The sequence below is a fragment of the Ursus arctos genome, unplaced genomic scaffold (genome assembly GCF_023065955.2).
Source record: "Ursus arctos isolate Adak ecotype North America unplaced genomic scaffold, UrsArc2.0 scaffold_22, whole genome shotgun sequence".
NCBI lineage: Eukaryota > Metazoa > Chordata > Mammalia > Carnivora > Ursidae > Ursus > Ursus arctos.
Window position 1 is genome coordinate 55,115,656 of NW_026622897.1, and position 14,186 is coordinate 55,129,841.

Below are 14,186 nucleotides of genomic sequence, written 5' to 3' on the forward strand. Positions count from 1 at the left end.
CCCCCACAGCCGCTTCCTCAGGACCCCAGGCTCCTTGGTGTATGGCAGAAGGCTGTTCAACGTGGCCTGCTCCTGTCCCCTTTGTAGGAGTCCCTTCTTCCTGATATGGCCTTTGGGTCCTTGCTTGCACCCTTGAGTGACAGGGGTCTCACTCTCTCAATCTGCGGACCTCTTACACCAGTTCCTGGGGTGACCAAGTGAGCGCTTCTGCCTGGCTCTGGCCCATCACCAGCGTCCCCAGTGGAATTTGGGATTATCTGCTGCGTGTGCATGTGTGTACTCTTGGGACAGTGGCTGCGTGGGAGGGCATGCCTAGCCAGTGTGTAGGCATGCACCCGTGGGTGCGCGTGTTTGTGCAAGCCGTCACAATAGTAGTGTGTCTGCGTATCTACGTTTCTGCACGGGTTTTCAGGGAGGCCATATGTGGTCCTCATATGTCCATGTGAGTGGGGATTTACGCGGTTTCCGTGGTTACTTGCTTGGTGTGTGCGCGTGTGAGTTCATCAGGGCTTGCGTGCACACCTGCGTGTGCCCGTGTGTACTGGCGCGGTGGGACCTCCAGTAGCGTGAGTCCATTTGTGAGGCCATTGTGCTGTGGGTGGTGAATGGGCTTGTGTATTATTTGTACATGGCTGGGTGTGAGCCAGTGTGTGTCCACGTGCTGCCAAGCCCACTAGTGTCGGCTCCGTGAGAGCCAGGATTCTTGGGGGTTCTGTTTACTGCTGAATCCCCAATACCTGCAACAGAGCCAGGTGCCCAGTGGGCCCTCCAAAAGTATTCGTTGTGTGCGCGAATAGATGAAGACTGCCTGAGTTTCTGCACTGCCCAGCGCTGACACGTGTGCCACTACGTGGGCTCAGCACCCCCAGAGCACCCTCAGCACACACTGGACATTAGACGATAGGGTCAAAGGGCCCCAAGCTCACCACCCCACATCCCTTCCCACCAGGCAACCTGTATCACCCCAGATGTCTTAGGAAGGCAGAGGCCTTCGAGGAGGCAGGCAGGAAATGAGCAGAGACAGGTTTGCCACCTCCCTGCCCCAACCGGGTCAGGACTCTCAGAACCAGGCTCACATGCTGCCTGGCTTGGAAGGACTCCACTCCACCTCTCCAAGGGTCTACACCCCCACCATTATTTAAGCCTGTGATAGGAAACTTGTTGATGAATCCAGACATGCTGAGAAACTTGCCCAGAGTCCTACAGCCCAGCAGAGTGGAAGCCAATGTTCAGACCCTGCCTCCTGGGCTGGGGCCCGGTCTATTCAGCTCCAAGTGTAATAGATGTGAGCCCTCTGAGCCTGCTTCCCCAAGTGGGAGAGGGGTCTTTTCTGATCTAGGGTTCCAAGGTCACTCCACAGAGCCCCTCTCAGATTGCTCTGGGCCTCAGTTTCCACCTCTGATACCTGCCTAGATGCCTGGAGATACCTCCAAAGAGGGAGTATTTGCCCAAGGTGGGCAGCTGCCAGCTGGGATCACGCTGCAAGGCCTCCCACCTGTGCCCCTGACTGCTCTGCAGCCTGGCCAATCCCGGGTCTTCCTGAAGGCTGATCACTTGTTGCTGGGGCAGAACTTGCTCCCTTCAAAGAGCCTCTTCCCCAGCCTCTCTGGGCCTCCTTGCGGGGGTGGAGAGGGGCCAGCCAAGGCCAGGGCTTCCTGAGGATCTACGCTGTAAGGCCCTGCTAGGCAGCACTGGGGTGGCTTGTCCCATTCCAACTTGGGGTGGGGGGGGGGGCAGGCTGGGGGCGGGGAGGAAGTGTCTGCCCCAGGGGATTCTGGGTGACTTTTCTCTTTCTCAGTGTTTTCAGGAAGTGTGTGTATTGGCCAGGGCGGCAGGGGGTGGGGGAGGAGGAGAGCAGGAAGCCAGGGGAGCCAGAGCTGATGTACACACACACACACACACACACACTCTCACACTCACTCACTCCTGGACAGATCCAGTTTTACACAGAAACACACACTCAGACAAGTGATCACAGCCACGCAGAGCGGTACCTGAACCCCGACACGGCCTCAGACACACCCAGGGAACAGGGGCCTGGCTGTCTGCCAGACCAGCCCTGCTCAGACAGGCTGCCTGGTCAGGCAAACAGCACTGTCGAGCAGAGCTGTGGGAGTCCTCCGGCCCAGGACCTGGTGGACGTCTGAGGGTGAGCGAGGGGCAGCTTTGGGCTGGGCTGTCAGCGGAGGGTGGGGAGGGAGGCACCTTCTGAGGGTCAGCTTGTCCCCTCTGGGCAGGGTTTGCTGTGGTACTCCCTCCACCCCTCACTTTTTTGCTCTCAGAATTTTCTCTCTTCTTTCACTTTCTCCACATCTTCTGTTTTTCTCTTGCCCTTTCCTTTTCTCCCTTCTCTTTTCCTTCCCTCTGCCCTGGACTTTTCAGGCCCCCATCTTGCCATTAGCCTGTCCACTGGGCCCACTGGGAGCCCAGGGTGGCGAGAGACTGCCTCTGCGGCCTCTGTGGGTGTCTGCCCTTCCGGGACCTGGTGCTGATCTCAGTTCTGGCTTCTCTCAGTGTCCAGTTCAAGGGTGTTGTGGCTCTGGGCAGCTCCTACCCGAACCCCTTTGCCCTCCCACTGAGTCCAGGGTAATAGGGAGAACTACTGAGGGCTGAGACCTACTGAGGGCTGGCACTTACTTGGTGTGGTTCCTCCCCCACTTCCCCAGGGCAGTAGAGGAGTGGGTGCCTATGATGTTGGGGGGGCTGGGCTGGCCATCCCTCCCCACAGTTGCTGTGGGCCCCTCATGAACTCCACAACCCTGTGCTTGGGTCACTAGGTCCTGTCTGTGCATCCAGCCCTGCCCTGTGCCCTTGGCTCATCTTTCCACAGGGCTCAGTAGACACCTGCCTGCCCCTTCTCCTCCTGCCAGGACAGCTGGGCACTCAGGATGTGGGGGTCAGGGTCCATGCGGCCATGGGCTCCCTCAGGGATGAACTTCCTTGCCCCGTAACCCTCGGGAACCAGCACAGGGCCAGACCCGGGAAGCATGAAGAGCTGCCGTGGGCGAGCTGGGCCTCTGCCTCCTCCTGCCCACAACAGCACGGCTTGCCTGTGGGAAAGCTCAGTGTAGGCCTGGTGCCTACATGCCACGAAGGGCCCAACAGGCTCTGTGAGCTTAGACGAAGGAGCAGCTGAGTGGACTTCCCTGGAGGCATGTCCTGAGTACAATGGAGCCGATGATCTAGAACTTGCGGGGGTTAAATGAAAAAGCCTCCCAGAAGACTGCTTAGCACATAGTGGGTACTTAGTAAGTGGCAGCTGTCGTTCCAGGGAGAAGTGCTAAGAGCTGAATGAGCCTTGGTTGTGCGGGTGGATGCCAGGTTAATCCACTGTTCTGTGGAGGGGTGGGGGAGCTGCTGCCCTTCTCCAACGCGCAGGATGCGAGTGGGGTGCTGGTCATTCAGTCACAACACGTACTCTCCGAAGCCCCCTCTGTGTTGGGTGATGTCATGGCATGGAGAGGGATGGGCCTGAGGGGGCTCACAGCATGCGCGGAGGCTGAGGGGCATGCTGCGGTCTACGTCTAAGCAAGGGGAAGCCCAGGAAGGGCTTTCTAGGCTGTGACTTGGATAGAACTAACAGAAGAGAGCAGGGGAGTGCTGGAGGGGTTGACCCTTGGGTCTCATGATGGAGAAGGAAGGACAGGGGCAGCCACGGAGGAAGCAAGAAGCACAGGCCTGAGGCCTGAGCCCTGTGTAGCCAGGGCCCAAATGAGGAAGTGGACAGCTGGGAAGGTTTGCCCCTGTGGGAAGGGGAGGTCAGGGTAGGAGACAGATGTGGGCAGATCACTGGGCCTCATCCCACCTCTCGGCCCTGCCAGTGAGAGCCCAGGGATTGAGATTCGCCTGGGTCCTTCCAAGGCCTGTGTGACACTTCAGGGGGAAGGCCCTGAATCCAAGACAGCGTGTAGGCCTGGGTCCTTGGTCCTCTGAGGTCAGTTCAGTGAAGCAAACATTGATAGACACAACCCTACTGAGTGATCAAAAGCATGGAGGCTGGAGGAGCCCCAGGGAGGCCCCAGCCCAGCCTGGAGCCCGAGAGGAGGCACAGAGTGGAGGGGGAGGCTGTACTGTGGACAGGGAGGGCTGTTCCAGGTGGAAGGAGCCACATACGCAAACGCCTGCAAGTATGCACTTATGGGATACGGCTCAGACAGGCATGGCTGGAATGTGAGTAGGGGATGAGTTCAAGGCCAGCCTGAGATAGTCAGACTGCCCCACTCTGCTGGCCCATCTGTCCTTATGGTGAAGCCTGGTTCCTTTGGCCAGAGATTGATATAGACTGAAAGATAGGAAGGGAGAGCCCGGGGCCGCCGTAGGGGTGGAGGCCACGAAGAAGCTTCTCGGCCCACCCTCTTCCATCGCAGCCAGGGTGGAAGAATTGTGCTGATGACCTGTGGGGATGGCTTTCCTTGCTGACTTGTCAATAAGCCTGGAAGCAGGTCAGAGAGGAAACTAAGGCTCAGAGGTAAAGTGACCTGCTTTGTGAGGTCAAAAACTGACGTAGAGTCAGGCTGGGATTTGAGTGGGTTGAGCCAGCTCCGCCTCCAGCTCGTCTCTTAGCGAGACCGACCACACATCTCATTTTGCCCAGGACGGGGCCCTGTTTATAACCGTTCTCTGACATAGTCACTAATAGTGCCTCTTTAAACTGTCAGAAATATTCTGGTTTATATGATTTTTGTTTCCTACGATTAATTATATGGTCACCCTCTTCTTACCCGTTCTGACTTGGGACCCTCACATGTCCCCCCGCCCCCACGTTGAAGGTCGGGTGTGTGTTTTCGCCCCGATTCCATTAAACGAACCTTCTCAGGCTGAGGTCCCATGCTGAGGTGAACCAGCCTCTGCCCCTGTCCAGGAGTGGCTCGGTCTTGACTTGGACATAGTGGGGGGAGCAGATGTGTCCACCTGTCACTTGGATAGAGGAGAAAGGGGCTGAAGGAGCAGGGGAGCCAGGGGCGGGTGGAGGCCCATTGAGGGCAGGCCCACTGAACTGTGTTCTTAGGTACTCGTGGGCTTTCCATGGGCTGAGATGGGAAGGAGAGGGTGGTGAGGAGGAAGCAAGCAGTGTAAGCCAGGAGCTGGAGGGGGAGGCACGTGCTCATGCTTGGGGCTCAGGATTGGGGCCAGTCTTCTGGCCTAATGGGTCCAGAGGCCGGTAGGAAACATCCCAGCTGGGCCTCGGGTACAGATTGGAGCCGAGGTGGCTCTTAGGGTTGCAGGCACTGAGTAGCCAGGACCCCAGCTGGGGTGGGGGCACTCTGCGGACACTGTCCCTTCCTCTGGGGTTTTCCCACTATACTGTGCCTTCCGGATACCACTTCTCCTTTCCTGGCCTGGCTGTGACTCAGCATGGCCCTGTCCCCTGTGGTAGGCAGGCGGGGGTCAGCCAGGAAGGTTCCTGGAAGAGGGGGCTAGAAAGAGGCCTGGAGGTCCATGGGGGGGTCCCCTTACTTCCGCTCGCTTGGCACATAGCCATTTGCCTGCAAAGACTGTGCTGGAAGAGGAGCCGTTTGCACTGTTCCCCTCTTCCTTCTTGCCATGGTCACAATTGCTATCAGAGCTGTGATCGCGTTCCCTCTTGGATAGCAAGTCCAGAGCGGCCTATATCCTGAGCTGGGTGGCTAGTGTAAGAAGGCAGGCCTCAGAGAAGCTCCCAGATCTGGCTGCGGCCTCATTCGACCCTGTGGTTGAGTCTGCAGGCTGTGGTGCCAGGGTGCAAATCCCAGCTGTGGGATCCAGGACGAATTACTTTGTGTCTCTGTGCCTCAGTTTCCTCATCCGTAAAGTGGGGATAACAGTAAGCCATACCTTATAGAGCCCTTGTGAGGAGTAAATGAATGAATCCATGTAAAGTACTTAGAAGACAACTGGGAATATATACACACACAGAATCCTAATAAGAATTAGTTAATCCATGTCTTCATTCATTTGTTCGTCCCTGCTGCGTGCTTGGCATGCAATAGCGAAGAAGGTGGGTGTGGCACCTGCCTCAGGGAACCCACAGGCTGGGGAGACAGGCCTCAGGTGGGCAGATCCCTTGCAGACAGGACAGTGATGGGGGGCAGCCGGGGTCCAGGAGTGGGAGGGCAGTTGCTTCTTCGGCTCTGAGGATGCTCTGTGGCCACGATCTTCCCCACAGCGTTGGCCCTCAGTCCTGGGGGAGATCAGGGGAGCACTCGGCACTGCTTGGCATTGGAGGGGCACAGCCTGTCCCCATTTCCTCTGGGTCAGTCTGACTGGCACTGGCCTCACAGCCTGGAGTTCCACTCTCAGCCGATCACAGGCCAGGCCCCCACGGGCCCCTTCTGCTTGGGGTCTGGGAGACCGTGTGTGATAGACTGCTTTGCCTGTCAGGAAGTCCCCAAGGACATTGCAGCTGACCAGCTGGGGTCACACCCTTGGACCTGTGGGTACTTACTCAGTCTCTAGCTCTTCCTTCACCCTTTCATTCGCTTTTCTCTCCACCGTGATGGCCAGCCTATCCACCTACCCGTCTGTCCACCACTTGCCCATCCATTCGGCCACTCACTTGTTCTGTCATCCACCCACCCGTCTGTCTGGCTGCTCACCCGCTCACCCGCTCACCCAGCATGCTTCTGTTGCTGACTCAGCCACTTCCTGTGCTGGGCTGTGGGGTAAGGAATCAAGCCTGAAACTGCTCCTGCCTAAAGAGACTCCGGGTCAAAGAGGGGAGACAGCTGATGCAGTGCCCACCAGGGGGTCTTCTTAGCCCCGGCTCTCGAGAGTACCATAGGCCCCCTTGGCGTCCGATCCCCCGAGAAGCATTTAGGGAGGGAAGGGCCGGCCACCAGAGTCGTATTCAGTGCCACCATTCACACAGCTGTCTGGGAGCCATTCTCCGCGGCCCCCTAGGAGACTGCTCAGGGGTAGGGGACTGAGACTCACGACCGACAGACGTGCGAGCCACCCTGGCTTTGAAACATCTTGACTCAAGGGGCCAGTATGTCCTGTAATGACTCCACAGGTGTGGTTTCAGGTTCCTACAAGGGATGTGGCCAGTTACAAGCTGGCACCCTCAGGGAAGCCCGAAGCTCCGGCTTCTCCCCCAGGCGGAGAGCGCACCTGCAGTTTCTAGTCTAGGTACAGCGCCTCAGGCCACTTTGTCCAAGGCGCGTGGCTGTCATACCACGTGCAGCAGGTTTCTAGGGCCGCAGCGTGAGAAAGCGAACTGCAGGTCAGATTCTTACACGGAGAGGAGGCGATGAGAGCACAGGATGATAGGAGTGTGGTTCTCCGGTGGAGTCAGGGGTCAGGTCTCGGCTTAGATGCTGGCAGGGTGCCTGGCACAAAGCACGGGGCTACTTTAAAAAATGTTGTTTGGAATAACTTGTTGAAAGCTTGTAACAGAGGGGAAGATGGGCAGGGTCTGGGGGAGTGTGAAAGAGGGTCAGGAAAGACTTTCAGAGAAGCAGAGCTTAAGTTTGGAGTTAAAGGACAAGAGGATGTTCTCTAGTCAGAGCCCAGGAAGAAGGGGTTCCTGGAGGAGGCACCAGCAGAAACAAAGGTCTGGCATCACGATCGTGCCCCAGCCCTCGCTTGCGTTTGCGGTAGACACACTCTGCCAGTCACTGCCAGGAACGTTGGGGCAATAACCAGGCTGAAAATAACCAGTGAGACAAGTTGCTCGCCCACTCTGGTGTTCCTCCTTGGCCCCTGCCTGACGCTGGCTGAGACGGTGGGCGGGGCCAGGTTTCTGGGGCTTCGGTGACTTGTTCCAGCTGTGTGGGCTCACAGCATGCCTTGTCTTGGTTAATTCTCCCAACACCCCGCCAGACCGGTGATGTAGTCCCTGCTCTACAGAAGAGGAAACTGAGTCTCAGAGAGGCTCCGTGCTTTCTCTTGGACACACAGGAACCGAGACTGAGGCAGGGTTCAAACTCATGTCCAATGCCCAAGCCAGGAGACCCCCAGGCTGTAAGGAGCAGTGTGATCTGTGTGAGAACAGATACACAGAGCACTGTGGCTGTGGGAGCCCAGGAGGCCCTGAACCTGGCCTTGGAGTCGGGGAAGGGTTTCAGGGGAGTGGGTGGGGAAGGTGATAGAGATGAGGGGCCCGTGTGCAAGAGGAGTGTGACAGGCAAAAAGCCTTAGCAAGGATGTGTAGCAGAAGAAACCCTCGTGCGCTGTTGATGAGAATGCAAATTGTTGCAGCCACTGTGGAAAATAGAATGAAGGTTCCTCAAAAAAATAAAAATAGAACTGCCCTACGATCCAGTAATTCCACTGCGGGGTATTTACCCAAAGGAAATGAAAACACTAATTCAAAAAAGTGTATGCACCCCTGTGTTTACTGTGGACTTGTTTACACTAGCCAAGATATGGAAGCAGCCTAAGTGTCCCTCGATAGACGAGTTGATAAAGAAGATGTGGAAGATACATATATAGATATAGATATAGATATAGATATAGATACAGATACAGATATAGATATAGATACAGATATAGATACAGATATAGATACAGATACAGATACAGATACAGATATAGATATAGATATAGATACAGATATAGATACAGATACAGATATAGATACAGATATAGATATAGATACAGATATAGATACAGATACAGATATAGATATAGATAGATATAGATATAGATATAGATATAGATACATATATAGATATAGATATAGATACATATATAGATATAGATATAGATATAGATACATATATAGATATAGATATAGATACATATATAGATATAGATATAGATATAGATATAGATACATATATAGATATAGATATAGATACATATATAGATATAGATATAGATACATATATAGATATAGATATAGATATAGATACATATATAGATATAGATACATATATAGATACAGATATAGATATAGATATAGATACATATATAGATATAGATATAGATACATATCTAGATACAGATATAGATATAGATATAGATATAGATACATATATAGATATAGATATAGATACATATATAGATATAGATATAGATATAGATACATATATAGATATAGATATAGATACATATATAGATACAGATATAGATATAGATATAGATACATATATAGATATAGATACATATCTAGATACAGATATAGATATAGATACATATATAGATATAGATACATATATAGATACAGATATAGATATAGATATAGATATAGATACATATATAGATATAGATATAGATACAGATACAGATATAGATATAGATAAAATATTACTCAGCCATAAAAAAGAAGATCATGCCATGTGCAACAACACGATGGACCTAGAGGCTATGATGCTGAGTGAAATAGGTCGGTCAGAGAAAGACAAGTGCCATAGGATTTCATTCATATGTGGAATTTAAGAAACAAAACAAATAACCAAAAAAGAGACAAAAAAAACAGCGCTTAAATTCGGAGAGCAAATCGGTGGTTACCAGAGGGGAGAGGAATGGGAGGATGGGGGGGACAGGTGAAGGGGATCCGGAGTACACTTATCCTAATGAGCACTGAGAAATGTGTAGAAATCATCATACTGTATACCTGAAACCACTATAACACTGTATGGTAATTGTACTGGAATTTAAAAAAATAGACCAGTATGGTGGGATCAGGTGAGTGTGAGGGGTCTGAGGGCACCCAGGGGGTGGTGAACATCCTCGTCTGGGGCAAGAGAGAAGGTGGTCTTGAGCCAGGAACCCACAGATCAGGGCCTTAGGACTTGGTTTTTAAGGCTCTGATCTGTGCCCTTGGCCTGGATGCCCGTTTTGATCCTGACCCATCCACTCGCCAACAAATGCCTTCCTATCCTTAAAAGGTCAGGTCAAACATCACCTGCTCCAGTCTTCCCTAACTCCCCCAGGCTAGGATGCGGACCACCTCCAGCCCCTTCTGGCTGGCATCCCTCTTCTAGATTGGAGACCCTATGGGTACATGTGGCTGAAAGCTAGAGCACTGGGGACAGGTGACCCTGTCAGAGAAACGCAGGGCCAGCTCATGGCCAAAGAAGAGGCCTGCTTCCTTTGAGGAGCTTGGAGGTTTGCGGGCAGGGGAGTGAGGTGAGGGGTGGCGGGCTCCTGTCTGAGTTTATGGAAAGAATGAGCTTTGCTGCAGCTCAGGTGAGCTGGGGGCTCAGTGGGTTTGAGTCCTGGCTCTGTCACATAGTGAGCCAGCCCAGTGACTCAGCTGCCTGGAGCTAACCCCCTGGTGCCCTTCGTCTCTTCCCAGCCTTCCCTCCAAGGAAGAGGAGCTACTGTCACCACCGCTGTCATCCCCTCCCCAGCCAGAGCCTGAGGAGCCCCCCGCCACCTTCCCCCGGGTGCCTCCACAGTCCCCGTCTCCACCTCCCAGCCCCCCGGAGATCCCCCCAAAGCCTGTTCGCCTGCTCCCAGAGTTCGGTGAGTGCCGTAGCCGGGCATGGGGTTCCCAGTGCGTAGCCTGGAATCAGGGCCCCTCAAGAGTCTGCAAGGATGCAAGGATCGAACTTTCTGGTGGGTTCTGCCACCAACACAGTGTGGCCCCGGACAGGTGAGCATCATTCTCTTCATCCTCGAGGTGGAGACAGCACCCACCTATCTGACCTGCGGACTGTTAAGTGCATGTGGCAAACTTTCTGAGTCGCTCATGGTTTAAAGTCTAGGAATGTTTCCCGTGGTTGTCGATGGTTTGCTTTTCCTGGGATTGTCCATTTTTCTTGATTCTTGATTCTCATTACTTTTTTAGCCTTTCTGGACAGCCTCTGCCTCTGACCCCCAAACTTGCCGCCTATTCAGACCTCTTGTGGTGGTCTGGCTTCTCCTTTGGCCACCCCCTAGTACTGTCCTATGAAGCCCTGAGAGTATTAATAGCATCTCCTGTCCCTTGTGCCTATTTTTGAAAGCCAGGCTGGAGTGGGGGTCTCTTTTAGACTGAGGGTGGCTCATGTGAAGCCAGGCCAGGGTGCCCAGGAGGGGAGGCTAGGTTCCTTGCTTCTGAGTCTAACCCCCTCCCCACCCCCTCTCTCCTCAGATGACTCTGACTACGATGAGGTTCCAGAGGAGGGGCCAGGGGCCCCAGCCGGCCTGATGACCAAGAAGGTGGGGCCAATGATGATTAGGGTTTGGGCTGTCGGTCAGAGCGGAGGGTAGGCTGCCCAGCTGCCTTGCAGACCCTGGGGACCACCAGAGAAAGCCGTCAGTTCCCGGGAGAGCTTCCTTCCCCCCTGTCGCCTAGCCATGCAGGCCTTGGGGATGGAGCATAGCACCTGAGCTCTGGGCCAGGGGTCTGCGGGCACCTGCTTGTGGCCCCAGCTCCAGTCTCCAGCCACATCTGGACGGCTGTGTGTGGCCTCCTCTCTCCCCTGGGGTTTTGAGTACTTCTCCCTTGGAGAGTCTCCCTCTGTCTCTTTCCCTTTCTGTGTTCCTGGGCCCCACGGGTGTCTTCACTCTCCATCCCTGAGTATTTTTCACTATCCCTTCATCTTCGTCTTTGATGCTGTCTCTCTGGGTCCCTGTGCAGTCTGCCGGCAGGGGGAGGGTGTGGAAACAGCAGGGAAAGTGCTGAGTTGTGTGGGTCCTGGATGGAGTGGACCGTGGGGCGTCTCTGGGTGGGTGTGATCTGGGACTCAAAGGGAAGCATGATGCTGAGTGGGTCTGGGGGGGCGATGCCAGGAGGAGCTCCCAGTGAGCCACGTCCCACGGGCTGTGCGTGTGGCCAGTCTGCTGAGCGAGGGGGAGGAACTGTCTGGGGACGACGACCAAGGAGATGAAGATGAGGATGACCACGCCTACGAGGGCATCCCCAAGTAGGTGTCCACTCTTCCCCAGTGGTTGTCCCACCCAGCCACCCTCCTTTCCCCAGCCCGGCCCGGCCATGCCACCTCTTCGGCCCCTCCCCCAGGGAGCCCCCTCCTGGGCTCCCTCATTTCCTCTCCTCTTTCCCCAGTGGTGGATGGCACACCAGCAGCCTGAGCTCATCCCTGCCCAGCAGCCTCCTGATCCCCGAGCTCCCACCACACCCCATGGACGGGCTCCCTGGGGGCTCCACCCCCATCACACCGGTCATCAAGGCCGGCTGGCTGGATAAGAACCCACCGCAGGGGTAAGTGAGACCTGTTAGGTCCTGCTGGTTCTCTGCATGGAGATGGGAGCGCTCTAGGATCCTGGTATACCAGATCTGAACACCAGAGGGGCTAAGGGTATTTGAACAGGTCTCTCTCCAGGCAGACTGTAACAGTCGATCATCCCCACCAGACCTATGTTTTATTAACCTTAATTGGGAAGTCCTACTCTGAGTCTGCCTTTAATCATTCTTGCTGTAGGGAAAGTCCATCTTCTCAGTGACCATTTAGATTCCTTCCTCCCTTGAATCTGGCTATTGCTAACTTTGTATGTGGCTGCCGTAGGGGGTTGGGGTCACCTTAGAGCCTCTCCTCTAATCCTTTGCTCTGTTGTCCCTCTGTCTGTACTTCTCCAGATCTTACATCTATCAGAAGCGATGGGTGAGACTGGATGCCGATCACCTGCGATACTTTGACAGTAACAAGGTGAGGCCTGTGTTGGCCCTGACAGGACCCCTGCTCCATCCTGGCCCTAGACCAATCCTTGACACTGGACGCAGGTGGAGTCCCTCCCCAGACGAGTCCTCACCAGAGCTCCAGTCTGACTCCGTGAACCGTGCCTTCTGGCCCGTCGGCCAGCTGTGGGCTGTGGTCAGTGTCAGTGTAGGGGCCGTCCCTGACCACCTGTGGGAGACGGAGCTGCAGTTAGCCTTGGCTTCAGCTGAGGTTGAGGGAGCCAAGGAAGGGCTGGGCCTCTGGGTGCCCCACCCCCCACAGTACGGCTTCCTTCTCTTCCTCAGGACGCCTACTCTAAGCGCTTTATCTCTGTGGCCTGCATCTCCCGCGTGGCCGCCATCGGGGACCAGAAGTTTGAAGTGATCACGAACAACCGGACCTTTGCCTTCCGGGCAGAGAGCGATGGTGAGGACTGGGGCAGGGAGAAGACTGGCAGTGTGGCCCGATAAGTGCGGTGGGGGAGAACCAGGGCACCTCTGCTCCCCCCACATCAAACCCAGAGAGGAGTCGATCCTCCACGAGGTAGGAGAGAGTAGGGGGCGCTGTCGGACTGGCTCTGTGCTTGAGATACCCACTGAGTCCTCAGAACCACGTATTTCCACTTACAGGGGAATTGGCTCAGGTAGGCCAAGTGGCTTGTCCAGGTCGGAGAACTCAGAGATAGTGAGAGGCGGGCCAGTCTGGGGTCTTGCTGGCGGAGGTGTTGTCTGAGGAGCCTGGAGGGCTGCCAGGCTGAGCTCAGACTCTTTCCCCTGCGCCTGCAGCGGAGCGGAAGGAGTGGATGCAGGCGCTGCAGCAGGCAGTGGCCGAGCAGGCTGCCCGGGCCCGGCAGTCCAGCACTTACCCTTTGGGTATTCGAGGCTCAGAGCTGCCTGACCGTGCTGGGAGCCTGGAACTACGTGGTTTCAAGAATAAACTGTATGTGGCCGTGGTTGGGGACAAAGTGCAGCTGTACAAGAATCTGGAGGTGCGAAGGGGTCAGCCAGTTTGCTAAACCTCTCCCCTGCCCCCTGCCCACGTGCCCTGCTCCCTGCCTACCCGGTCCCTCAGCCCTCCCCCTGCCTACCTGGTCCCTCAGCCCTCCCCCTGCCTACCTGGTCCCTCAGCCCTGCCCCCTGCCTACCCGGTCCCTCAGCCCTGCTCCCTGCCTACCCGGTCCCTCAGCCCTGCTCCCTGCCTACCCGGTCCCTCAGCCTGCCCCGTGCCTACCTGGTCCCTCAGCCCTACCGCCTGCCTACCTGGTCCCTCAGCCCTACTGCCTGCCTACCCAATCCCTCAGCCTGCCCCCTGCCCACCCAATCCCTCAGCCTGCCCCCTGCCCACCCGGTCCCTCAGCCCTGCCCCCTGCCTACTCAGTCCCTCAGCCCTGCCCCCTGCCTACCCAGTCCCTCAGCCCTGCCCCCTGCCCTGTCTACCTGGTCCTCAGCCCTGCCCTCTGTCCACCTGGTCCCTCAACCTGCTCCCTGCCCACCCGGTCCCTCAACCTGCCCCGTGCCTACCTGGTCCCTCAGCCCTGCCCCCTGCCCACCTGGTTCCTCAGCCCTGCCCCTTCCCTTTCTTCCTTCCCCTGACTGAGCTCAGCCCTATGCTGGCCACCCTTCCTGCTCCTAGTTCTGACACTGTCCCCTGCCTGGTCCC

The 14,186-nt window shown here is 55.5% G+C and overlaps 2 protein-coding genes across 6 annotated transcripts in view; both read left to right on the plus strand.

The window, feature by feature from the left end:
* Nucleotides 1-10,309, plus strand: part of LOC130544517 (arf-GAP with Rho-GAP domain, ANK repeat and PH domain-containing protein 1-like) — a 34,897-nt gene extending 24,588 nt beyond the window's left edge. The window contains exon 4 of the mRNA XM_057316590.1: nucleotides 10,223-10,309. Coding sequence (XP_057172573.1) covers nucleotides 10,223-10,288 — 66 coding nt within the window. The 3' untranslated portion in view covers nucleotides 10,289-10,309. The remainder of the gene's footprint in view (nucleotides 1-10,222) is intronic.
* LOC113269274 (arf-GAP with Rho-GAP domain, ANK repeat and PH domain-containing protein 1) overlaps nucleotides 10,223-14,186 on the plus strand; it is a 28,286-nt gene continuing 24,322 nt past the window's right edge. For 3 of the 5 annotated variants that reach the window (XM_057316588.1, XM_048217082.2, XM_048217080.2), the window contains exons 1-7: nucleotides 10,289-10,392; nucleotides 11,003-11,070; nucleotides 11,644-11,777; nucleotides 11,918-12,073; nucleotides 12,449-12,518; nucleotides 12,833-12,953; nucleotides 13,313-13,515. In XM_057316588.1, the coding sequence (XP_057172571.1) occupies nucleotides 11,059-11,070; nucleotides 11,644-11,777; nucleotides 11,918-12,073; nucleotides 12,449-12,518; nucleotides 12,833-12,953; nucleotides 13,313-13,515 (696 nt within the window). In that variant the 5' untranslated portion in view covers nucleotides 10,289-10,392; nucleotides 11,003-11,058. Of the gene's footprint in view, nucleotides 10,393-11,002; nucleotides 11,071-11,643; nucleotides 11,778-11,917; nucleotides 12,074-12,448; nucleotides 12,519-12,832; nucleotides 12,954-13,312; nucleotides 13,516-14,186 lie in introns of all 5 variants that reach the window. The other 2 variants (XM_044390873.3, XM_048217084.2) reach the window with 1 other exon arrangement.